The sequence below is a fragment of the Amphiura filiformis genome, chromosome 9 (genome assembly GCF_039555335.1).
Source record: "Amphiura filiformis chromosome 9, Afil_fr2py, whole genome shotgun sequence".
In the NCBI taxonomy this organism is placed as follows: domain Eukaryota; kingdom Metazoa; phylum Echinodermata; class Ophiuroidea; order Amphilepidida; family Amphiuridae; genus Amphiura; species Amphiura filiformis.
In genome coordinates this window covers 60644653-60670079 of record NC_092636.1, presented here as the reverse complement: position 1 = coordinate 60670079, position 25427 = coordinate 60644653, and the positions used below count along the sequence as shown (strand labels likewise).

General features: G+C 37.5%; 1 protein-coding gene across 1 annotated transcript in view; it reads left to right on the top strand.

Annotated features, from left to right (window-relative positions):
- The first annotated feature begins 14751 nt into the window (after positions 1-14751).
- The window catches only part of LOC140161258 (exocyst complex component 1-like), a 37861-nt gene continuing 27185 nt past the window's right edge, over positions 14752-25427 (top strand). Inside the window, 5 exon segments of the mRNA XM_072184719.1 lie at positions 14752-14885; positions 15412-15539; positions 19788-19883; positions 20756-20825; positions 25396-25427. Coding sequence (XP_072040820.1) covers positions 14762-14885; positions 15412-15539; positions 19788-19883; positions 20756-20825; positions 25396-25427 — 450 coding nt within the window. The 5' untranslated portion in view covers positions 14752-14761.

Genomic DNA, 25427 nt, shown 5'->3' with positions numbered 1-25427 from the left:
CACAGTACTGGTGACTTGACACTACTTTTTCCCTTTTCACACCTACACACAAATCTTTTTCTGATAAATGTTTGTTGATTTTAATGATTTATACAACAATTCAGAAGTTTCAACAAACTATTAGTATTACTATTACACGTACACGTGAACTGGCGATCATCTGTGAGAAGCCGCTCCCTTGATTGTGTACATCATCTTGGCAACAAGCAGTCCTCTTGTTTTGGTATGCAAATACACTTGTCAAAGGTCAAACACCTGTTTTCACATCGTAATTGATTGATGCGCAGATGTGTCAAAGTGACTTTTCTGCGCAGAATATATGGCCGTCCCCTTTTCGTGAAAATACCGGAAGCCTGTCATCAAATCGGTAAGATTTTATGATTTTTAGTGCCCTTCGAGTGTAGATTATCATTAATTGCGCACACGTGCGATCTTTAAGTAACGATGAATGAGTTCGTCTCTATGTTTTCTTCAAAGGACGTGGCAGTACAAAGTAATCCATGACGAAACTTGCTCCGTTGTACTGAATACTGCCGAATTCGGAAACCCTCACTCCATTCAGTCATGACACTTGAGACGTAGTATCAATAAACTTGTGTCTCATCTGTTACAGGTGGTGCAATAATTATATGTACCCTACCCCCGGGTGGTGACTTATAGAAGAGGGGGGGGGGGCAAAGTTTTTGTTGGCAGGCCAAAAAAAGGGGGGGCAAGCACTTTTGGCTAGTCAAAAAACGTAGGTAAACAAAGCCAAAACTGAAAACCTTTTTTTCATAGCACTTTCCGAGAAAGGCGCTATAACTGATAATAGCGATATTAGCGCTCTTTTTTATACTAGACGCAATTGCGCTATTTTGTCATTCGTTTCTACACATAATTGCGATAATAGCACTGCTATTATCAAAAAGTGCTAATTTCGCTATTATCAGTGTATTTTTTAGAAATCAGTTTGGTGAAAATGGCTCTTAGACAAAATTGCGCAATTATGCAATTTTCACTTTACCCCACCACTCAAGTGATAATAGCGCTATTTCGCTATTTTCAAAAATGGCCTTTAGACAAAATTGCTCAATTTTGCAATTTTCACTTTACCCCACCACTCAAGTGATAATAGCGCTATTTCGCTATTTTCAAAATGGCCTTTAGACAAAATTGCAATTTTGCAATTTTCACTTTACCCCACCACTCAAGTGATAATAGCGCTATTTCGCTATTTTCAAAAATGGCCTTTAGACAAAATTGCGCAATTTTGCAATTTTCACTTTACCCCACCACTCAAGTGATAATAGCGCTATTTCGCTATTTTCAAAAATGGCCTTTAGACAAAATTAGCAATTATGCAATTTTCACTTTACCCCACCACTCAAGTGATAATAGCTATTTCGCTATTTTCAAAAATGGCCTTTAGACAAAATTGCAATTTTGCAATTTTCACTTTACCCCACCACTCAAGTGATAATAGCTTATTTCGCTATTTTCAAAAATGGCCTTTAGACAAAATTGCGCAATTATGCAATTTTCACTTTACCCCACCACTCAAGTGATAATAGCGCTATTTCGCTATTTTCAAAAATGGCCTTTAGACAAAATTGCGCAATTTTTGCAATTTTCACTTTACCCCACCACTAAAGTGATAATAGCGCTATTTCGCTATTTTCAAAATGGCCTTTAGACAAAATTGCGCAATTTTGCAATTTTCACTTTACCCCACCACTCAAGTGATAATAGCTCTATTTCGCTATTTTCAAAAATGGCCTTTAGACAAAATTGCACAATTATGCAATTTTCACTTTACCCACCACTCAAGTGATAATAGCGCTATTTCGCTATTTTCAAAATGGCCTTTAGACAAAATTGCTAATTTTGCAATTTTCACTTTACCCCACCACTCAAGTGATAATAGCTATTTCGCTATTTTCAAAAATGGCCTTTAGACAAAATTGCGCCAATTTTGCAATTTTCACTTTACCCCACCACTCAAGTGATAATAGCGCTATTTCGCTATTTTCAAAAATGGCCTTTAGACAAAATTGCGCAATTTTTGCAATTTTCACTTTCCATCACCACTCAAGTGATAATAGTGCTATTTCGCTATTTTCAAAAATGGCCTTTAGACAAAATTGCGCAATTTTGCAATTTTCACTTTACCCCACCACTCAAGTGATAATAGCGCTATTTCGCTATTTTCAAAAATGGCCTTTAGACAAAATTGCGCAATTTTGCAATTTTCACTTTACCCCACCACTCAAGTGATAATAGCGCTATTTCGCTATTTTCAAAATGGCCTTTAGACAAAATTGCGCAATTATGCAATTTTCACTTTACCCTGCCATAAGTGATAATAGCGCTATTTTGCTATTTTCAAAAATGGCCTTTAGACAAAATTGCGCAATTTTGAATTTTTCACATTACCGCACCACTCAAGTGATAATAGCGCTATTCCGCTATTTTCAAAAGTTGAAAATGCGTATCTGTCTGACCTAACACGTAGCGGAATCGAAATGCGTAAACATTAGACGTAACAGTTCTGCACCCTTGCGATGGTCCAGAATTTCGAATCGGCAATAAAAATATCCGATCTTTCCGATCAAAAACACAAAGTTACAAGTTTAAACATACTATTGTATTGACAAAATACAATATTGCCAAACAATATAGAATAGAACTTTCCACGTTAAGTTGTCACATTATTGCAGGAAATACGGTTACCAAACATTGGGAAAGTTCGCAATGCAATTCCGTTCGAACGTGTGGGAAACTGAAAGTGCATTATAATAAGACAGGCTATCTTTTGATTCGCGTGATAGACACTTGTAAGGGTAACAGTAAGGAATGTGTGTTATTAACTGCAATGTCAATGAAAACAAACGAAGTTACCTGCTTTGAATACATTAGGCTTCCGTTACATTCTTGTATGTTTTTGTTTGTTTACTCATCGTGGAGCTGCATGTGAAAGGTTCCGATTATCATGATTGTTTGTTTACGATCATGTGATGAATCATGTGATTAAACGGGACTGTCACCATTTTGTAGAGTGGGGGCGCTATGTTTATTTAATAATAACAGACGATGCTGGACATGACATGTGTGTTTTGTCGTGTTTTATAGTTTATGTTGTAGTCTTTTTGTCGGATAAGCCGTCGTCGTGGTCTGCAATAATGATGAGGCCGTCGGCGTGGTGGGAGGGCTAAAATTGGTAAATGGCGTTTCAAAATAGTTGCCCCTATGTTTGGCCCCTTCCATTTTGTTCCATTGCAAAGTCGTTGATGAATATTCTGCGGTTACTTGGTGTGTAGGCCTATTTTTGTCATGTACAAATTTTTTCAATGTGTGTGTGTACAATTTATATGCAATGGAAATAAACTATATTGCCTTTTGGTTTGGTTTCAGTGTTGAAGGGGCTGTGTAATAATTGTGACAGGGTTCCTCTCCCGGGGGAGTTGCCAAAGGCATGTAAAGAAGTCTATCTTAGTGTCGTCATTTGGTTTTCTACCGTGTTTCTAATTCCTTCCTTCCCCTTGCTGGATATGGTTATGTCGCCAGGGCCCCCCCCCCGCACATGCATAAAGTGTTCGCAAATTGTAGCAGTAGGCCCAAATAGTCTTGATCTTGATTTATATTGCAAAGGGGGGGTGAAAATGTGCATAGACCTTATTCAGTGTTTCTGTAGGCCTACTGTTTAATCTTGGTGTGTGGATCTCTGGAATGTGGGGATCCTATAATTTGGACGGGTTTCAAAAATTTGGAATAAATTTGTAAGGGCTGTGCAATATCTATGAGCCCTGGGGAGGGTAAAATTGGGGGGCAAGAAATTTTGGCGACCCAAAAGGGGGGCAAGCAATTTTGGCAAGCCGAGAGGGGCGGGGCAAGCGATTTTTGGCACACGTTCATGAAGTGCCTTTTTAATAAAACGCTCTAAAAAGGCTTAGGAAAACTGTACGGAAACTTTTAAATATGCAAATTGTCCTGCTCGCTGCGCTCGCAACATATACATCTAGACCATTTAAGGTTTGCAAATTGGGATCCCAAAAATTTGACATGTTTTAGGGGGGCAAAGAATTTTTGGCGGTCCGAGAGGGGGGCAAGCGATTTTTGGGGGGCCCGGAGAGGGGGCTCAAAATTATTGCACAGCCGCTAACGTTGGGTTCAGTGTAGAGGTCATAAAGTTCATTCATCATGAACTTCAGCATCTCTACCGGGCACTATTTACACAAACAGCACGGAGGTAATTTCTTACCATTTTATTAAGATTTTGACAGCGCTCTTTGTCGAAATGCAAGAATTCTGACAGTTCCATGTTTCTGACGCAGCTTGTCAAAAACTTGGAACTGTCAGAATTCAGGAGGATTACGGACAGTGGGCGCTGTCGTAATTCTAGAATTCTGACAATTCCAAGTTTTTGACAGGCTGCGTGAGAAATTAGAACTGTTGGAATGCCAAGATTGAACATTGCAAGTTTTGGACAGGATTTTGCTTATTGCTTATTTTGTGTGCCCCTTGTTTTATATACTTTGATGATTTTTTAGCATTACTTTGGTGGTTGTTTGACATTGGGTGGTATATTTAGGGGCTGTTTTTGGCTCTTAGCGTAGCTAGGCGAGCCTTACTCATTGCACTCAGTAAGGACTAAATTTTTGCTAGATATTTTGGCCACTTGTGTTCTTGCTTTTTATGCTAAGGTTTCTTTTGTTTATGATATTTGGCTTTGAATTTACGTTCCAAGGTTTGCTTAGTTATTTAGCAATCGATTGCACTCCTTTAGAAGTGAATTTGGGGTGGGGAAAGTACTTATTTTGAAGTGAGAAAAGTCAAAAGTCGCTTGAGAAACAAGTCATTTCTATCGTTTTGCTTGGTTCCCTGTATGCGCTAGAGATTATTTTGGTCTGAGTAATTTATGTTGTGAGATCATGGCGGAATTGACGGATTGCACTATTTTTCTTTGGGAAAGTGACCTTTTATCATGAATTTTTGCGGTGATCTCACATGGATAGAAACGTGATTGGATGATTCCTTTGACCAGATTGTTTATTGAGTTCTCAGGAGTTTTGTTACCATGGGACAACACTTCAAATATTTAGAGACCAGCGGCGTAGTAATTTAGTTAAATTAACGCTAAATAACCAGGGTTGCCAAAAAAATTCAGGCCGAATCGCAGGTCAAATAATCGAAAAGTCGCCCAATTTTTTTCTTTACCCTTTGTATTCTATGGGGCAGGAAATTGTCCCGGGGAAAATCTTCAAAAGTCGCCTAATTGGGTTACCAAATCGCGGGTTTGACAACCCTGAAAACAACGTCTCGACAGCGAAGGTCACATGGCTATTCATTATCATTTGTCTGGAACGCTTTCTACAGTGTGGGTTGGGAATTCTGAAAATCTGTAAAAAGGTGGGAAATAAATTTTGCGGAATAAAGGGTGGGTTTCTACCCGTCTACAAAGCGTGGGAGCAATATATAAAGCGTGTGTGTAATTGAAAAAAAAATATAATAAAGTAATTTGATGATCTGTTGAAAAACATTCAAATTTTCTTAATAAATCTGGAAAGAAAATGTCAAAAATTAATTTGCTGATGTTTTCAATTCGTACGACGTCATCTGTAGTAGAATCGACGCGCCGTGAGTTTTATGAATGAATATAATTTTCAGTCTCTACACCAGCCGCTTTGGCCCGCTCGCTCACACTAGAAGTGGAGCGATCTGAACCACAGCGGCTGTGTAGAGAGTATAGATCAGGATCGCAGCCCTTTGCCAAATGCCCATGTGTTGATAAACAATCTAAAGTCGGATCTTTTCGAAAGATGATTGCAGTTGCAGTGATGCAGTTTTGCCAATATTATGTCGCAAATGTTTCAGATGAATAAGAAAATCACGAGTGTTTGATAGATGGGGATAAATTCTGCATCAATTCGGATTCTGAAATGGATTGATGGCGCAGATAGTGATAAAATAGACCCGAAGTGACTGTATGAAACGGCGGTAGCGCCGATGTTCAGTCTTCCGAATTTGATAAAGTAATGCTGTAAACAATCTAAAGTCGTATCTTTTGAAAGATGATTGCAGTGATGCAGTTTTGCCAATATTATGTCGCAAATGTTTCAGATGAATAAGAAAACCATGAGTGTTTCATAGATGAGGATAAATTCTGCATCAATTCGGATTCTGAAATGGATTGATGGCGCATGGCGCAGATAGTGGATAAAATGGACCCGGAAGTGACTGTATGAAACGGCGGTCGCGCCGATGTTCACAGTCTTCCGAATTTGATAAAGAATGCTATATAAAGCTTTGGTCACAAACACTGTATAAGTGTGGGGGTTCAATTTTTGATCAAAAGGGTGTCTGTCTAAAAAGTGTGGGGGGAAATATAAATGGTGGGGGTTTTACCCCCTGACAAACGTTCGAAATTTGTAGTTGGTACAACTGATCATCATACTATTTTATTCACTAGAATCTGTTTGTCTGTGTCTGCCTCTTTTCTCAGAGACTAGTGTAGTAGTAGCTCGTTTAAGTAGTGATTCCGTTGTCCCACTGGCCTACTAAACGTGGATTGCATGGCGATCGAGTGTTAATATCGCCAGAGCACCACTGACTAGCATAGTACTAGGGAAGCATGTTCCTCAAACTTGGTGGGTGGATGCATTTTTAGTACAACAAGTCACACGTACATTATTTTCACAATTCGAATTTTATCCTTTCTGGGTATGACTGATTTTGTTACCGTAAAATTTGTGTCAATTCCCGATATCACATATTAGTAGTAGTACCGTACACTATAAATGCACCACATTTTGTAGGCTCCAATTGCTGATTACATAAATGAGAACAACTGGTAACCAGCGGCACTGTGCAGTACCGGCCTGTTATTCAATTGCATTGTGTGTGGGTTACGTGTATTTTATGTGTAAAATGCCTACTAGGTGCATCTTGACCCCAGCATAAGTTTGTATTGGTTAGTGGGTCAAGGTCACCTGAGGTCATCCAGGGGTCATCTGAGGTCAAATTTGCAAAAACCGTTGTAGTCAAATTTGGAGTCAAATTTTAGGAAGGTCATCCGGGGTCACCCAGGGGTCATCTGAGGTCAAATTACTAAAAATCGTATGAGCATGAAACTTGGTGGGTACAGTCAACATTTAAAGTCAAATTTTGGGAAGGTACTAAAAATTGTCGTATGGGCATGAAACTTGGTGGGTACAGTCAACCTTTGGAGTCAAATTTTGGGAAGGTCATTTTGAGGTCATCCGGGATCACCTAGAGGTCATCTGTGGTCAAATTACTAAAAACTGTTGTATGGTCATGAAACTTGGTGGGTACAGTCAACATTTGGAGTCAAATTTTGGGAAGGTCATTTTGAGGTCATCCGGGGTCACCTAGAGGTCATCTGAGGTCAAATTACTAAAAACTGTCGTATGGGCATGAAACTTGGTGGGTACAGTTTGGAGTCCAATTTTGGGAAGGTCATTTTGGGGTCATCAGGGGTCATCTGAGGTCAAATTACTTAAAACTGTCGTATGGACATGAAACTTGGTGGGTACAGTCAACATTTGGAATCAAATTTTGGGAAGGTCATTTTGGGGTCACCCAGGGGTCATCTGAGGTCAGATCACTAAAAACTGTTGTATGGACATGAAACTGGATAGTCAACATTTGGAGCCAAATTTTGTGGGGTCGCATGTTCCTTGAACTTGGTGGGTGCATCTTGACCCGAGGCAGCCCAACTTTGTATTGGTTAGTGGGTCAAGGTCACCTGAGGTCATCCAGGGTCATCTGAGGTCAAATTAGCAAAAACTGTCATATGGGCATGAAACTTGGTGGGTACAGTCAACATCTGGAGTCAAATTTTTGGAAGGTCATTTCAGGGTCAACCAGTGTCACCCAGGGGTCATCTGAGGTAAAATTGCTAAAAATGTTGTATGGGCATTGGTGGGTACGGCCAACATTTGGAGCCTAATTTTGTGGGGTCGCACAGAACAAGTTTGTATTGGTTAGTGGGTCACGGTCACCAGAGGTCATCCAGGGGTCATCTGAAGTCAAATTTGCAAAAACTGTCGTATGGGCATGAAACTTGGTGGGTACAGTCAACATTTGGAGCCAAATTTTTGGAAAGGCATTTTGGGCTCATCCGGGGTCACCCAGGGGTCATCTGAGGTCAAATAAATTCAAACTGTTGTATGGGCATGAAACAAGGTCGGAACAGTCAACATTTGGAGCCAAATTTTTGTTGGAAAGGCATTCTGGAGTTATCCAGGGTCACCCAGGGAGTCATCTGAGGTCAAATGCAAACTGCCGTATCGGCATGAAACTTGGTGGGTACAGTCAACATTTGGAGCCAAATTTTCGGTAGGTCATTTTTGGGTCATCCAATGTCACTCAGGGGTCATTTGAGGTCAAGTTACTAAAAGCTGTCGTATGTGCCTGAAACTTGGTTGGTACAGTCAACATTTGAAGCCAAATTTTTGGAAGGTCATTTCGGGGTCATCTGAGATCACCATTTAGAGCCAAATTTTTGGGAGGTCATTTCGGGGTCGTCTGAGGTCAATTTAGATGAATTCTAATAGTTGTCAAGGCTTCCTATAGTTGTTGAAAGCTTCAAATACTAAAAAAAAAGGGGATTTTAAAATTTTGCAGAACAAATTATTCTTGCTGGTTCAGTAGTAATTTCCACAATAATGACATTTTTTCAGATTTTGCAACTCTAATGCGGCAAAAAATAATAATGCGGCGGAGGAAGATTGACCCCGCATCGAGTTTCAAGGACCGTATTGAACATTTGTGGGGATTTTTTTTCAAACTGAAGGTTTAAAAAATTGACCGACCTACCCAACCTTTCCATAAAACTACCAACCTGTTGCGCATTCGACTCCAAGAACAATTGCTTTCCCACAAAAAAGCGTAGAGCCACAGCGCCATTGGTGCTCTTGTTTATTTTGATGTATAGCCTTATGACTCAAAGGAGTTATTATTATGGTTCACAGAACGAATTTTAGTCGAATAAACGTGTATTATTTCCCGGGGGCACTCAACTTTGGAAGTGACGGTATGTGCCTGTCAATAGGCCCCCTCTTTTGAAGTCGTCTATAACCGATGACCCGCTTTTTTAAAAAGTCGGATGACCCCCCCTTTTTTTAGTTGCGGTTACGCAATGAATTCCTGTCTTTCTAGATTTTCTAAAATAGCATCATCAAAATGCCACAAACTAAATGGCGAAACTTTCCAATTTTGCTGCATTTTTTCAAAATTATGCGGAAACTTTCAAAATGTTGCACCAATTTTTTCAAAATTTCTACCCGATGACCCCTTTTTTGAAGTATCATGATTTAATGAAACACCCCTAGGCTATAAATAAAGATATACTGTAAGCAAAACGTTAAGAACGTAGGCGCCAATACCCGTCAACCCAATTTCGCGAACAAGTAAATGGTAGATTATCGCGTCCGACCACTGCTGCATTGGCGTTAATCAGATGGTGCTCCTAATTAAAAAGGAATAAGAATTAATGGCCCCTTCCATAGAAGACAAACATGTCGCGATTTGTATAGTCGCATCCATTTGCATGAAAAGTGTGATGATCTGTCTGAAGGTAGACTGTTAAACGATATCGCAAGTGTGTGTTATTTCAATATAATTAGGATAAAGAGAGTGGAATATCGAGTGTCGCAAATGTTAATATTAAGGTGGGTGCGACTCTGTCTTAGAGTAGACTTTAGTACAGGGATCGATCTATACGATGATTATTTTCGCAGGTTGACATTTAAAATACACGTAACCGATGCACCACGCATTTGAATAGCAGAGCGGTACTGCACAGTGCCGCTTGTTACCTGTCCATGATGATGATTATTATGATACTTATAGACGTACATCATCATTCATGAAAATGGCAAATGCACTAATGCTGCCGATATTCGGCTGTTCCATCTTGCGACCTCGCACGAAGAGGACACTTACCATTGTTATTGCACTCAATGGGAGAAATCACAAAACATGACATAAAAGCAAGGTATTTGGATACAAAACATGCAAAAGTTGTATTTATGACCAGGAAATTGACTTGATTTCCCAGTGAACTAATTTTGCAATAACATACACGCAGCAGCCCAAAAGTTTCGAGAACATGCTGCAAGTGGGACCGAAACGGAACATGCTCCAAGTCATGGATTAAACGGAATAATTACCAAAGACAAGGCAAATGAGTGGTATTTTTGTTTTGAAAAATTGACTTTCAACTGAAAGGCCCTGTACAAAGCATTAGGGATTTTGCAATGTCCCCTTTCAGAACCGTGACAAGTGGGTAAATGCAATAGATGGAAAAACCCGTTCGGCTGCTGCATGTATGTTATTAAGAAAAATATAAACACATTTTGGCCGTAAATCCCCAGATGTGAAGGAAATGCGTAACCATCAGACCTAACACGTCAGACCTAAGAGTTCACACTTTCTTACTTGCCCTCGGGCTCTTCCGTTTGGTCCCACTTGGAGCACGTTCTCGAAACGTTTCCGCTGCTGCGTGTATGTTATTAAAGAAATGAGCAGTTCAGTTTCTTTCTTACCCTCGGGGCTCTTCCGTTCTGGTCCCACTGGGAGTATGTTCTCGAAACGCTTTGGGCTGCTGCGTGTATGCGTAAACGTTGAACAGTAGAATGAAGAGGTAAAGTGAAATTCTCAAAATTTCTCAATAACAGTTCGCACTTAAACTGCATAAACATCAATTTCTTAAGAAAGACCTAACACATCAGACCTAACAGTTCACACTTCCTTACTTGCCCTGCGGGGCTCTTCCGTTAATGGTCCCACTGGGAGCATGTTCTCAAACGTTTGGGCTGCTGCGTGCATGTTATTAAAAAATTAGCAGTTCACAGTTTCTTTCTTGCCCTGCGGGGTTCTTCCGTTCTGGTCCCACTTGGAGCATGTTCTCGAAACGCTTGGGCTGCTGCGTGTATGTTATGAAAAAATTAGCAGTTCACAGTTTATTTCTTGCTCTGCGGGGCCCTTCCGTTCTGGTCCCACTTTAGCGCAAAATTGCGCAATTTTTTTGAAAATAGCGGAATAGCGCAATTATCACTTCAATAAAGAGGTAAAGTGAAAATTTGAAAATTGCGCAATTTAGCGCAAAATTGCGCAATTTTTGAAAATAGCGAATAGCGCAATTATCACTTGAATGAAGAGGTAAAGTGAAAATCTGGAAATTTAAAAATTGCGCAATTGTTGAAAATAGCGGAATAGCGCAATTATCACTTCAATGAAGAGGTAAAGTGAAAATCTGAAAATTGCGCAATTTAAGAGGTAAAGTGAAAATGTTGAAATTTGAAAATTGCGCAATTTAGCGCAAAATTGCGCAATTGCAACGTTTAATTCATAATTGCATGTATAGCGCAATTATCACTTGCATTTTGTGAAAGTTTCATAATTGCAATGTTGACTTCATAATTGCGCTAATTTCAAAATGGGGTTGATAATTGCGCTAATTTGAACAAGTTATTATCATAATTGCACTATTTTCATCATAATTGCAACGTTGAGTTCATAATTGCGCTAATTTCAAAATGCAGTTGATAATTGCGCTAATTTCAACAAGTTATTGTCATAATTGCGCTATTTTCATTGAGCATTGTGAAAGATTCATAATTGCAATGTTTAGTTCAAAATTGCGCTAATTTCAAAATGGGGTTGATAATTGCGCTAATTTGGAAAAGTTATTATCATAATTGCGCTATTTTCATGGAGCATTTTGAAAGTTTCATAATTGCAACGTTTAATTCATAATTGCGCTAATTTCAAAAGATGGTTGATAATTGCGCTAATTTCAACAAATTCTTATCATAATTGCGCTAATTTCAAAGCCTCACATTGATAATTGCATATTAGCAGTCAGTGTTGCTATTCTGTGTTAATATCGCTATTGTCAGTTCCAGCGCCTTTATGCACTTTCCGTAGCAAAGTTACATCTTGTCAAAGACTGACTTTCATCAAAAAGATTCAGCTAGCAAAATTCCCCAAAACGGCATTTCGGGGGTGTTTCTAGATCTTAGACTTAGTCTCATAGGCGATAGCAGCTTTTTTTAATGCCTGGAACTGCTATCAAAATCCCTCTATAATTCCATGTGCGACTTGATTATCACCATAAAAAATCATATATTTGGGTCAAGTGAAGTATAGAAAACATATTTATGTAGGTTTCCTTCACCGACCTATTCTCGAAAAAAAATTCAAATTTCTATGTAAATATGCATTGTGTTTGGGCCCCGGTCTCGGCGAATTTCGCTGACTAGCAAATGTGTTAACTAAGGTTTGCCTGGGATACCTAAAAAAGGGCCTAGGGCTAGGGGGAGGCAATTTTGGCTTGTCGAAAGGGGCAAGGATTTATTGGTACACATTGTACAGATGTTTCAGGCACTGGTTCTATATTATTCCTTAATTTCATTAGTAACATGTGGAAATCGAAATGTTTTTAGGCTTTATTTAGCACATCAAAATGGGGAAGGGGCAGTGGCGTAGCTAGAGGGGGGGCAATTGCCCCCCAATATGCCATTCCGTCGGTTCAGACGGGACCGTCGGTTCATTTTGAGTGGTCTACTAAGTGCCGGCCCGGAGGGCCGGTCGGCAAATCATGCATCTGCATCGTCGGTCATGTGAACTTGGGTCCAACTAAAAGTGTCAGTAATGTGAAAATTTGATTCAACATTACTTATTTGTATGATATTTAGGCACACCGGCGCACTGTGTAACCTACGTAAATTATTTCAAACTTTCAAACACTATATTAAATAGCAACCTTTCTCTTTAAAACATGTTACAACATTATTTCCTTACCTTCTCTAGTGATTTTCACTCAATTTTAAAGGAACAAAATACTATAAAGGTAAAAACATGCATGAAAAATGGCCCTCCACAACGCTAAAACCTCAGAGCTTCCGGGGGCTTCGCCCCCTGGACCCCTACCAGGGGCTTTGCCCCTGGACCCCACCAGGGGCCCTAAGGCGGGCCCCTGGACCCCACCCGTTGCTCGCTCCTCTCGCTTAGCTCGCTACGCTCGAATTGTCAATATTACTTGTCGGTTTGTGTCAAAAACTTGCCCCCCAATATAAAAATCCTGGCTACGCCACTGGGAAGGGGGAAGATTTTTGCATTTTGGGCACAAGGCCGGGGGAGGGGCAATTTTTGATAGACCCTGGGGGTACGTGTACATAAGATTTGCACAGCCAGACTTTGGACGCTGTGGTGACTTTGGAAACACATGTCATAGGAAAAACTATTATGCTGTTTTACCTTTTAATATTTATGGCTTAAGTTCCCCAGTATAAATGATGTGTTAAATCTTAAATATGTTTTTCATGACTTTTTAGCTGGGCCCATAAAATATAGGATTTTTGTGGTGGTCAAACTATCGGTACCCTGGTACCGGTACTCCACCGGAACATAACAATTGAAACTCAAGTCTGTTGGATAGTGAACACAGTCACAGATGAATCAAGAACCTACCTGGGTACTCATGATATCTACCCATTCTTAAGAATTTAAAAGCAGGCTGTGTTCAATGTCAACCCAGGGTTTGGCTTCCTTTCCGGGGTGACTTTTGACATAATAAACGAATACCATAAATTTGACACTTTGTTTAAAATACACCACAGTGACCATGTCCTACCCATCTACCTCTGTGCTCTTACCCACCTTACGCCTACTTCCACCCTCTCCATTGCTCTACTCTTCAGTTCGGGGTGACTTTGGACAAGCACTTGAATTCCTGGTGTCCAAAGTCACCCCAAACACAGGGGTGACTTTGGACAAACCTTGCCCCACAAAAATTATTGGAAAATAGAGTAAAATTGAGTTGACTCTATGGGCATGAATTGTCCTCAATTGGTACTTGCCAATCCCAACATGAAACTCAGAATTCTACTGATCATTATAAAAATATAATTTACGACAAGTCGACAATACAGCAAATTTATCCAAAGCCACCCCGGTTAACAAAATGAGTAAGTTCACTGTAAGACACACAAAGACTGCACTGTACATGTATCTCTCTGTCAGTCCTAGACTCGCTGCCGCCTGCCAGTCCTATTTATTGTAAGAGCTGTATAACTTATGGCATAATTTACATTGTACCACCATCATAGTGGCATGAAAATATTTAGCGTTTTAGCTGAACAGCGTTTTTGTTAGTGTTTTTAGCCTAAAATGTATGAATCAAATTTACAGAAAATGGTAAAAAACATGGTTTTCAATGTTTTTTATTTTATTTGAGACCAGTTTTCATGCCTGATCATATCATGTAACCTTGAAACTCTGTCTTTGCACCAATTCATGACTTGTAGCATCTGACTGCAGAATTAGAATAATTTATTGTGTATTTTTAGATTTATACAGTATTGGAAATGTACTGGCACTTGAAATGTATTTATTTTCTTTCCCCCTTATTATTGATGTTTTTGTATAATTGTGTAAATATGATGTTATTTTGTAAATATTACGGTATGTATCAATCTGTTAAATATTCATTTTATGCATGAGGGCCTGCTTAGAAAGCAGTGCTAACCACTGAAGTAGTTTAAATCCCTCAATAAAGATTTCACAAATCAAATCAAATTGTTGTTCCTAATTTCAGGCAATGGTTTGACTGTTTGACATAAAAATTATGCTTCTCTAGGATTGGTTGGAATCTATAATAATAGAAATTAGGGTGTGAACCTATTTATCATACATTTGCTAAAATTGTGTGTTATTTTGTATATTCTTCATCAGCAAGTAACCTAGATAGTGAGAGACGATGACTGCCATCAGGCATACCCTCCAGAGGGATGTATTCCTCCCTCATGATGAGAGACTCATTGCTGTAGTACATGTCACCAAAGCTGGCAAGAAGAAGAAAGTCAGCTTCCTCTGTGTAGTAGGTAAGTGACACTCCACACATCATCTATAGGCCTACAGTATGCTTTATACAGTCATTAGAATGACCTTAGAAAATGATGAAAGTTTTCAGGGATGGGGTGTTAGGGTGCTAATTAGGTTGAATATGATCACAAGTACAATTGTATGTTGAACTGAAGGAGGTGTATGAGAAAACTTAACTCAATAATAAAGAACTTGGAAACTTTTTACTTGATGACAGTATAAAGAATGAAATCCTGTATTAAATTTAGGTGTACACATAGTTCCATTTTCTCTTGGAGATTTTGGGGTTAAATATGTGAAAGTATATTCTTGCAACAGATTGTCACTGAAAAACAAAGTATGAAGTATTGACAAATTTATGTGATATATGATGTGAATTCCAACTCACTACACAAGATTTATTTTAATTGAGACTCTTCAGTGAAGACTGTTTGATGACCAACCCAAATCAAGTGTGGGGACAAGCAAAACTTATGTGGTAATTATTGTAAATTTTGATTCCTGTCATCTACCTATTGTTTACAGTGACTACTGACCAACCAGCCCAGGTGTCCATTCATAAAGTGAAGAAAGTGGACAAGGATAACTACAAGAAGAGGCAATCATGGCTTCTATCAGAACTCAAGATTGTTGATGGCAAAGCCCCAGATGTTGTAAGTTTTAAACCTGGATATATTAGGCAAAAAAAAGGTTTGTCTCAAAGCTCACAAGTGGTTTAAAAACAAATGCGAAATGTGATTTTTTTTTTATTCCCAACTTGGTATTTTACTATTTTTATGGTATTTTGAGAAAAAAATCTGATTTTCACCGAATTTTTCAGGAAAAAATTATTTAAAAAATTAAAATAAAAAAAATTATGCATTTCTTTTTTTTCAAATTGCATGATTTTACAAATGCCGCGTACAAGCTTTGAGACAAACTTTTTTTTTGCCTTATACTCAATCTGTAAGAAGAGCCAATTATATGCTTTAAATCAGAACTCTAGGACTGATTGTGTTGATGACTGGGGTAGAATTCCATTTCACCTTCTGAGAATTCATTTGATTCTGGCAACAGCATTTTACAAGAATCTTTATAGATTCACCCCATTTACTAAAAATCTGCGAGAATCTCTTTAGATTTACGCAAATCAGTTATAAGAATCTCTATGAGAATAGATTCCTGACAAATTTCTGAGCCTGATGGCAAAGCCCCCGATGTTGTAAGTTTTAAAAACTGAATATACATGGAGGCAATCATGGCGTCTATATATCAGAACTCCAGATAGTTCATGGAATGACAAAGCCCCAGATGTTGTAAGTTAACCTAAATAATTAGTTTCATCATTTCAATTTATTAATAATACACATGCAAATATATAGAGAAGAAAAAACAAGACCAGACATAAGGGTGGAGTAGGTACAATGACCCAGATTGACCCCAGGCATATTGTACAATAACACATCAGGACAAAAATTATTGCAAGAACTATTGCCACCCCTGAAACAATTGCAATAAAAAGATCGACCAGTCATGGTCATATTTTGAGTACAAAATTGACTATGAACAAAGAATTGCACAATGACAGAGATATTTCTAAAAATGTGTGAAAGACCTGCTTCATTGGTTTGTACTTTTTGAGACTGTGATGAGGTCTCTACTGCCTATGTCAATACAAAATAGATTTGCATCATAACTCTTGTTCTCAAAAATCTATGGTTGAACAAGCATATTTAATTTGTTTGTCCATGCGTCTAGTGGATATATTTTGCCAGTTTACTGAGGTCAATAATGATGATGGATTTTGAGCTTTCATTAACGAGAGCAAGATTTTGGAAGATACCAGAAGAATTGTGATCAACATGGTAAATTTTGACAGGTCGTGATCAAAAACTTTTCAGACCATTTTTTTCCCTTTCAAGGCGAGAGTCAAGAGTAACATTGACTTTGGAGTCAGTATTTGTTCTTGAGGACAAATGAGCTAAAATATGACATTCAAAGTAAAGTTGATAAACTGACAAACTGGTTTATATGGATACCCTTGGATCTAGCAAATCTAGCAAGACCACACCAACTATTAATGTGCTTATGAACAACTGAATCAAGAGCAAGGAGAGATGTTTTGGTCAAGTCATGGACAAAAATGGTCCTTGACATGATCAAAAGCATCTCCCTGCTTCCCAGAAAGATCCAATAATTTCATGAGGATCATCTTGGATTGTGTTGACATCATTTTCAACAAGATTAAAAACAATTGGAGTGGGTTTGCCACTCACAATAGATGGAGATTTGCATTGAATTGGTTTCAGCATAAGATGATTTAGTCCACTCAGAGATTTCATTGGAAATATGTTGGTCACTGGTGAGTTCTCCTATTCGTGGGGATTAAGTCTTCCGCGAATGAACTTGTGTCGTGACATATTTAGAGTCGTTGATTGAATATCCATATATGCTTCATTTTGTTGTAATTTTTCTAAAATTGGATTGAAAACAGACAAAAATGTGGCAGTGGGTGTTAAGACACCTTTGTGAAATTTAAAGTTAGTAGATGCGGACATAACTTTAACTGCCTTTAGTAGATCAGTGGTAACGACACAGCCTTCAAGATTGGAATAAAGGTTCTCAAATGTAACCCAGGATGTTAGGAGGAATCTTTATCCTTGATAAGATCTTGGTGACCAGGTCGAAGAAAATCACATGATATTTTGAGGAAACTTCAACCTTGATAAGGAGTTGCTGATAAGGTCATGGTTAACAGACCCAAAGGCATTTTCCAGGGTGAAGAAAGTCACATAAAGCCTCATGATTAAGGGTACAGACATTAGATTTTGCATGGGAAGTAAGTTCTTCTTCTTCTGCTTCTTCCTTATTAGTGCAAGCCTCATATTGAGTATTGTTGCACTGAGAGTTCTATAGGAAACTGGTTGGTGTTAGGCCATATAGACTATGGTTAAATGCTCTTTAGATTTAGCTGTCAATCAAGTTGTTGCTGGTAAAGTGGTCAATTGTATGTGATGCCAAAATCTGGTGAAATATCTTGCCAAGCATACTTGAAGTAATCATGCGAAAGTCTTCAGGCCGATTTGATTGCCTTCTTATTAATCAGCAGCTTGTTGATATACAGAGTGGAAATGAAGTGATGGATGCACAAGAGTTTTTTTAGGATTCCATGTCTACTTTTCATGTTCAAATATGTAGTTTTCAAATATGTAGTTTTGTATGTTAAAATAATTATGTACATTTGTATGTTAAATTCCATATTATACTCAATCTATAAGACGAGTCAATCATGGCTTCTATCGGAAGTCAAGATAGGTGATGACAAAGCCCCAGATGTTGTAAGTTTGTTAGAATGATAAATACTGTATTTGAATAGTTAGGAGGAGGATGGCCCAATTTAATCCCATGCTATGTTTGCTTTAGTTGAATGATGTTGACACCCACTCATACTTGAGTTTCATGCATGAGTTTCATGCCAGTATTCCAATCCCTTTTGATATGGTATCCAAATATGCATATGAAGACCCATAGAATAATGCAATAACCCATTGTGTGGCACATTTTTGCTTGCATAATCGAAACAAAATGCTTTTCAGCACTAATATATCCGAAGGTCAATGAGGATACCAAAGAAAACAATGGAATTATGTTATTGATAGGACCATCCTCCTTGTGTAGGTACGGAGTACTGACTCAAGAAAATGAAGCATGTGGATTGCATGCAGGTTGCCATTTCTTCTTTATTTCTGTTGCCAAATTTAGTTAGATGTTCTTGATTCATGTAAAATATTTTTCTTATTTGCTGTCTGTGCATTTGTTAAATGGTTCAAGTAATAAGTAAAAGGAGTAAATAAATTTATAAGTAAATAAGCAAATAAGTAAACAACAAGTACAGGAATAAGTGAACTAAGTAAATAAATAAGTAAACAAATTCAGTAAATAAATAAGAAAGGTAATAAATAAATCAGTAAATAACTAAGACATATAATGAGGTGGGGGAAACAACAAGTGAACTGCCTACAGCAACAAGCCAAGATGGTGGCCTGCATCTAAATATGAGATACATTATACACATTAAAGACAAATGATGAGATTAATAAATAAAACTAAAACAACATGAAACTATGAGCCAAGCAATCTGCTAACCAACCAACTAAACAAACATCAAACCATGATACCACAATCAAAACACAAGAAAAATAATAATCTTCAGGTTTAGGAAGTAAAATAAAAACAGAAACATCTTGCCATCACATTTATAACATTTAAATATATTAAAACAATCACTGAAAATACGGTAAAAATATTTTGAGTAGAAAGCTGACGACTATGAAACATCGGACCCGCCAATCATCATCTTATCACACAGATAGTGAAAACAAATATTCATTTTGTTTATTCACAATCACATTCTTAGTTGGATAAATATAATTTTAATAACTTAACACTCTGTTATTATATTAAAAGCAAAAGTTTAGGTACTGTCATGAAAACTCCTTTTATTCTGAAATTATCGAAACTTGTTTAACGTTTTGGACTGGTTGTGCGTTCTGCAATTTTGTTTGCTTATTAGTATTACGCTTTAGAACTCGCGCCTCGACAAGCATGTTCGGCGATGATGCGGTAGATGGACAACATCCAGGAACCAATGAAATTCAGCACTTGCAAGCTAAACCACAGTCAGAGAATTTGTGCAGATGTTAGGAGAACAGTTTCTGCACATTGAAAGATTAGCTTAGGTTATAATCAAGAAAAATGCAATCATTTAATATTTCACATGCTTATTAACAATTGCATGTAGTAATGAATAATCTTTGCACAAAAACATGAACTTTTTTAAAAGCATACAAAATCTACATTCTGCAGCAATCCTATTTCTTAGCTTAAACATGAGGCTTTTTTGTCCATTTTTTGCTTTGCAGGATGTTCCTGATTTTGATCTTCATTTTGAGAAGGCATACAAATGGCTGGCGAGTAATGTTGCTGAGAAAAACAGTTTCATAGCATCATTGTGGAAAGTAAGTTGTATTTTGTCTCATTTTTGTGAGTCGGTCTTAAATTCTTTATTATGTATGCATGCAATGTGTCTATGTATGTAGGACACACAACTATCAAATGAGGATGCACCTGCAATGGAGACCATCCTCAATTTACTACAGCTGCAATAGATTGTTGATAGTGTAATATGTTTGACACTATGTCCCATAGACGGCTATATGAAAGGTCCGCGGTTTGCTGCAGTTTGACCAGGTGTGTCCACTAGCAGATAGTTAAAGTTGCGTCCTCAATGTTTGGGTTTTAGTGTTATCCAACGTCCATGTTTGATAGCAGGATTATGTAGGGATGTGTATGTGTGGCAGTGGGTAGGGTAAGTTTGTGTGTTAAAGATATCACTTGAAAAAAAAACAGAGGTGGAAGTGAAAGTCAATCTGGCCAGTTGTAGTCATACTACATGTATGTAGGACATATATTCGGTATCCTTGGGGAAAATCAGACTCTAATTGTAAGACCAGGCACATGCTTATAGTGAAAGCCACACTTTTGGTTCAAGTTTCTTGGGGAATTAATCAAGGTTAAAATATATCCATGTAAATTCTTTTCTGTCTGTCATCAAAGTAACAGGTGTATTGTCAGTTCTTCTGTGGAGAACTAGCCAAGCGGGACTACCTGATTAAGGTGAAATTTACACTTACTCATGTTACTCTCTGACTATTTTCCTGGCAAACAGTGAAATGCAATGGGTGGCTTTATTGTCAAAAATGTTCCCATTTCTCATGTGTTGGTTTCATTAGCACTATTGTTACATGAATGTGTAACTAATTGTAATCAAGGTCAGGCAATTGAACGAAAAAAAAAGATGCATTTTACTTTTTACTTTTTTTCCACATAGTTAACCCAGAGGTATTTGAAACAACTCAACAAGCCTGATTTCATCAATGTGAAGCCCTCCTTAATGGAAGGTAAGTCGGAAAAAAAAACCCCCAGAAAACAAGAGCATGTCAAAAAATAGATTAAAGGAGAGTCAGGGCTCTCTATTCTGCCTGTCTATTGCCACCAACAGCCATGGAGGAAAATCTGGGGCTATTGTCATCCTTGCTGACAGAATGTGGAAACTAAAACACTTTTTGTGACAAAACTTATGATAAATATGTGCTTTTGTAACTCCTTCAATGCAATCGGTGTGTCATGCCACCAAGTGTTTTTTAAATATTGCACCTAGCAGCAATTATAATACGTTTCTGCTGTGGTGATACCTCATGATGATGCAATGGACACATTTCTTTCACTATTGGAGGAGGTTTATAGGTGTGAATGCAATGAAGCAAATAAATCTTGCTAAGAATTGAACAGGGCACCACTTAAAAAGTGACCGAGGTGTCATCAAAGCTCAAACAGACAATAGTTCCAAATTCATTCGGGAAAAACATGAATCCTCCATAGCTGAACAAAGATAGCAGAGAGTCCCAATTCTCCTATCTCTTTTTATTTAGTTTATATTAATGGACACTTGTGTAGGATTTCTCTGATGTGCAAACGATGAAGAACACAAGTAGTTTTTACATATCTCAGACTGATTTGAGAATCCTTGTCTCAGGTTTGCACTGCTACTTCTCCAAAATAATACAGCGCTAAATTTTGTGAGATATTTGTTTGATTCCAAATATTTAGTGCTGTATTTTTCTCACATTGGGAGTATGTTTTGAATTTACAACAATCTTAAATAAGACAAGTATGTGAAAACTGTGCAGTGTTGTTTTGATGTTGTTTAAATGTCAAAATGTGCAATTTTTGTATCTTTCTGTTACGTTTAAATTCTCTACTGTAATGTTTTAAAATGTGCTTATTTTCCATATTATTTGATTTCTCACTTTAGTTTTATTTTATGTGTCATTGTGTTTTTCTTTTGGTTGATTTTGTATTTCCATGTATACCATAATCCTTGTAGGTTACAGAGCATCAGTCAGTGGTATGTATGTGTACTACACCAACAGAGCACTAATTGGTTATTTAATTATTATGATAACAATGATCACATTGGATACATTGGGCATCTGTTGCATCAGATCTTCCAAGTTTCCTTGTCACATTTGCATGATTAACATTTACAACAAAATGTTGGCAATTTAAAGAAGAAACTGTCTGAGTGAGAGGTTGTTAGCTTTGAAGCACATTTTTATAGGTTGATTTTAAATTATTTAAAATGAGTGAAACATTTTCTTTAGTGCTAAAGGAAACTTGGAAGTTGTGATAATTACATTATCCAATTGTTGCCCTTTGCTCTATTTATACTAACAACTTGTCTGTTCCTCATGCAGATGAAGGTATCTAACATTAACTCATCAAAAATCAACTGAATATTATGACAAAATAGTATTTATGTCGTTCATCAACATAGCTGCATATTTATTGGCTATTAATCAAAATAGATGCCTATCTGTCTTGCAGCGGAGTGGATTAACTAACTAAAGGTTTTTGTTTTCATATGAATGAAAAAATTATTATCATCATTGCAAATCATTGATAACACATGTACAGATTTATAAATATGCCGTATTGTCTGTAATAAACACCCCAGGGACGTTGCATTTTTCCAAAAGGGGGGCATTTATTGGAAGTGAATTGTCAGTGAAAAAAGCTTAAAAATCGGGTTCAATTTCCCGATGGTGCTCCTGTTGAAAGGAGGGGTTTACGACTATACTGTAGTGGGTACTATATGATGGCGGCGCCCAAGGAAAATAACATTTTTGTGGGAAATACAACAAAATTATACCGGTGAGTGCATGGAATTAATGAAATTCTACCATACTTAGGCAATGAAATGGATGGGAGTTGAGTCATAATAGGTTTTGACCATGCAATATAGTGATCATGACTGACATGACTGATGTGTAAATTTTAAGCTTACCTACACGTTATGGCATGGAAATGTTTGCATTTTTGTCAATTTTTCATTGAAAAATTGGGAGGGGGGCGTTTATTAGAGGAGGAGCGTTTATTACAGACAATACGGTATGCTGACAGTTTGTCTATTCAATTTTGGAATCAGTGCAATAAATATTACATGTGTGGGTTTACAATACTTAACTTCATTCCTACCCAAAGTGAAGTGGATAATTATGATATAGCACTTACCTGTAAATTTACTAAATTAAGAAAAGTTATTGATTTGAAACATGATGAGGTTTACACAAGGAACTTACATGACCAAGTTGCAGCAGGCATGCAACCCACCCACACTCCACCTCCAGTCCACCTCCATTCATTTCCACCCTAATTGAAGTGATTAATATATATTATTGCACTCATCTTCCTCCCTATCCAAAGTGAAGTGGTAAATGATACAGATGCCTGTGGAGGTGGTGATCCAAACTTAAGCTTCTTCTGGCACATCTTCTGAACCCACCCTCCACTTTCTATCTGCCCTAGCCCATGCAAAGTGCTGAAAATGGAGACAATCCTAAATTCAAACTAACTTTGGTTACTAATGAAATATACATGTATGTTTTCAAACTTAAGCAGTTTTTTGCTATTTGCTAATTTAATTGGGAATGCAAAAGTAAATGTGGGCATTTGCCTTTATGTTACAATTGTTCAGTTTAAAAGTGTGGTATCTACATTGTAAGCCTTAATGCTATTATGTATAATACATTAACAATGCTAAATGCATTTAACAGCCTTAATTATTACTCTCTAATAAGTTTTATTTAACCAACTTCAAACAAAGCAAATAATGCTTATATCTAACACTTTCATTTAAAACTAAGGCAGCCGAATATTTACTTATGTGTGTATATGCATAATATCTCACTCAGTGGTTGAGGTTTGTACAGTTTTGGGGTTCCATGCCAAAAGTGGCTAACTATTTCATTCTATCCTCAGCTCAAACTCATTTCCCAGTACATACACTCAGTGCCATTGACCCTTTTGTTGCATGAGGACTCTGCACAAAATCACACATAAAAGTACTCAATTACTAACTAAAAACATCTTAAACCACACTGCAGAAGGTAGGCATGTTGCCCATGGGGTCGACGATAAGCGAGGGGTGTGTCAGCGAACTTAAAAATGGTGCAAATAGTGCACAAGCATATGCAAAAGGAAGTTTGTGCGTAAGTTGAGTGCTCCGTCAGGCATTAGAATTTTCGGGCTTTTGCCTGAATTCAGGCAGTTTTGTTGTCCAAATTTACACATTTTTACCTTTTCAACCTGTTTTGGGGATTTAAGGCTGAATTCAAACGCTTTTTCAGGCAGTTTTCAAAAAGCCATGTCTACTCTGTGTACACTTAGATGATCAATGTTACCAAGTCCAAACACTCTATTGGCATTTAAAATATTTATTTATTCTTAAGAAGCAGAAACAAGATTCAAAACAGCTTCATTACTATTACATTCCTGAACTATTCCTATTTTTTGAACCAAATATCAGTTATATTTTCCAATGTGCCCCCACCCCTAACTATTTCATTCTTGGGTCAAGTGTTTCCATTTTCATTTATTGTATAATAAGGTTGCATTCTATTGGTTATAAACAGTTACTACTAACATAATTGGGGGAGGATAAACCATATCATCTTAAGTTGTATTGTAACCAGTCTTCAGTATCAACATTAAAAGTCATTTTGGAAGAACAGAAATAAATGGGTTTGAATTCCATAGATTCTGTGCACAAGGGGTCATCATCGAATTTTGATATCAAGGTAGTCATAGTTGTAATTACTTCAAAGAGTCAATTTTAGCTGACTCAACAAAGACCAAATGCTACAAGAGACCAATTTTTTAGTTGTTTGTGTCCATTCAGATCAATATGAATTCATCATCAATGAGGATGCTAGTTTTAAAATGGGGTTAAGTCACATAATCATAAAAATATTTAAGTCAGTTTTTGCTACAAAGAGTTATCTGTTCAAGCTTCATAGTGAAATAATGTGGTAGAGCATTGAAACTGCATGGATATAAAACCACCTTGCATTGAAACTTCATGGACATAGCCATCTTCTTTGCAATTTATCACAAAATGCACTCAATGTGACTTACCCCATTTTAGACAGATACATACAAACATGTTAAGGGGGGACTACACCCCTCGATAAATTTGTGTCTATTTTTGCATTTTTCTCAAAAACTAATAACACTGTGGTAACAAAAGTTATGTATATTATAGGGGCAAGGAATCCAATTACTACACTGGAATTTCAGTGACCCAAGACAAGCGATTTGTTATTTATGATAAGAAAAGAGGTACCGCTAGGATGTACCTCATTTCCTATCATACAAACTGAACCGCTTGTCTTGAGTCACTGAAATTTCAGTGTAGTAATTGGATTCCTTGCCCCAATAATATATACATAAATTTTGTTACCGTGTGTTATTATTTTTGAGAAAATGCAAAAATAGTCACAATTTACCACAGGGGTGTAGTACCCCTTAACCCCACCAATCCACACTTTGAATTTGATATATGCCTAGCAAACAAAACAAATCCTTGATAGTATGATATTTATCATTATCATTTTGTTGAAAATCTAACAGAGTTTGTGTCACTTGAGGACCAGAGTCGTGGT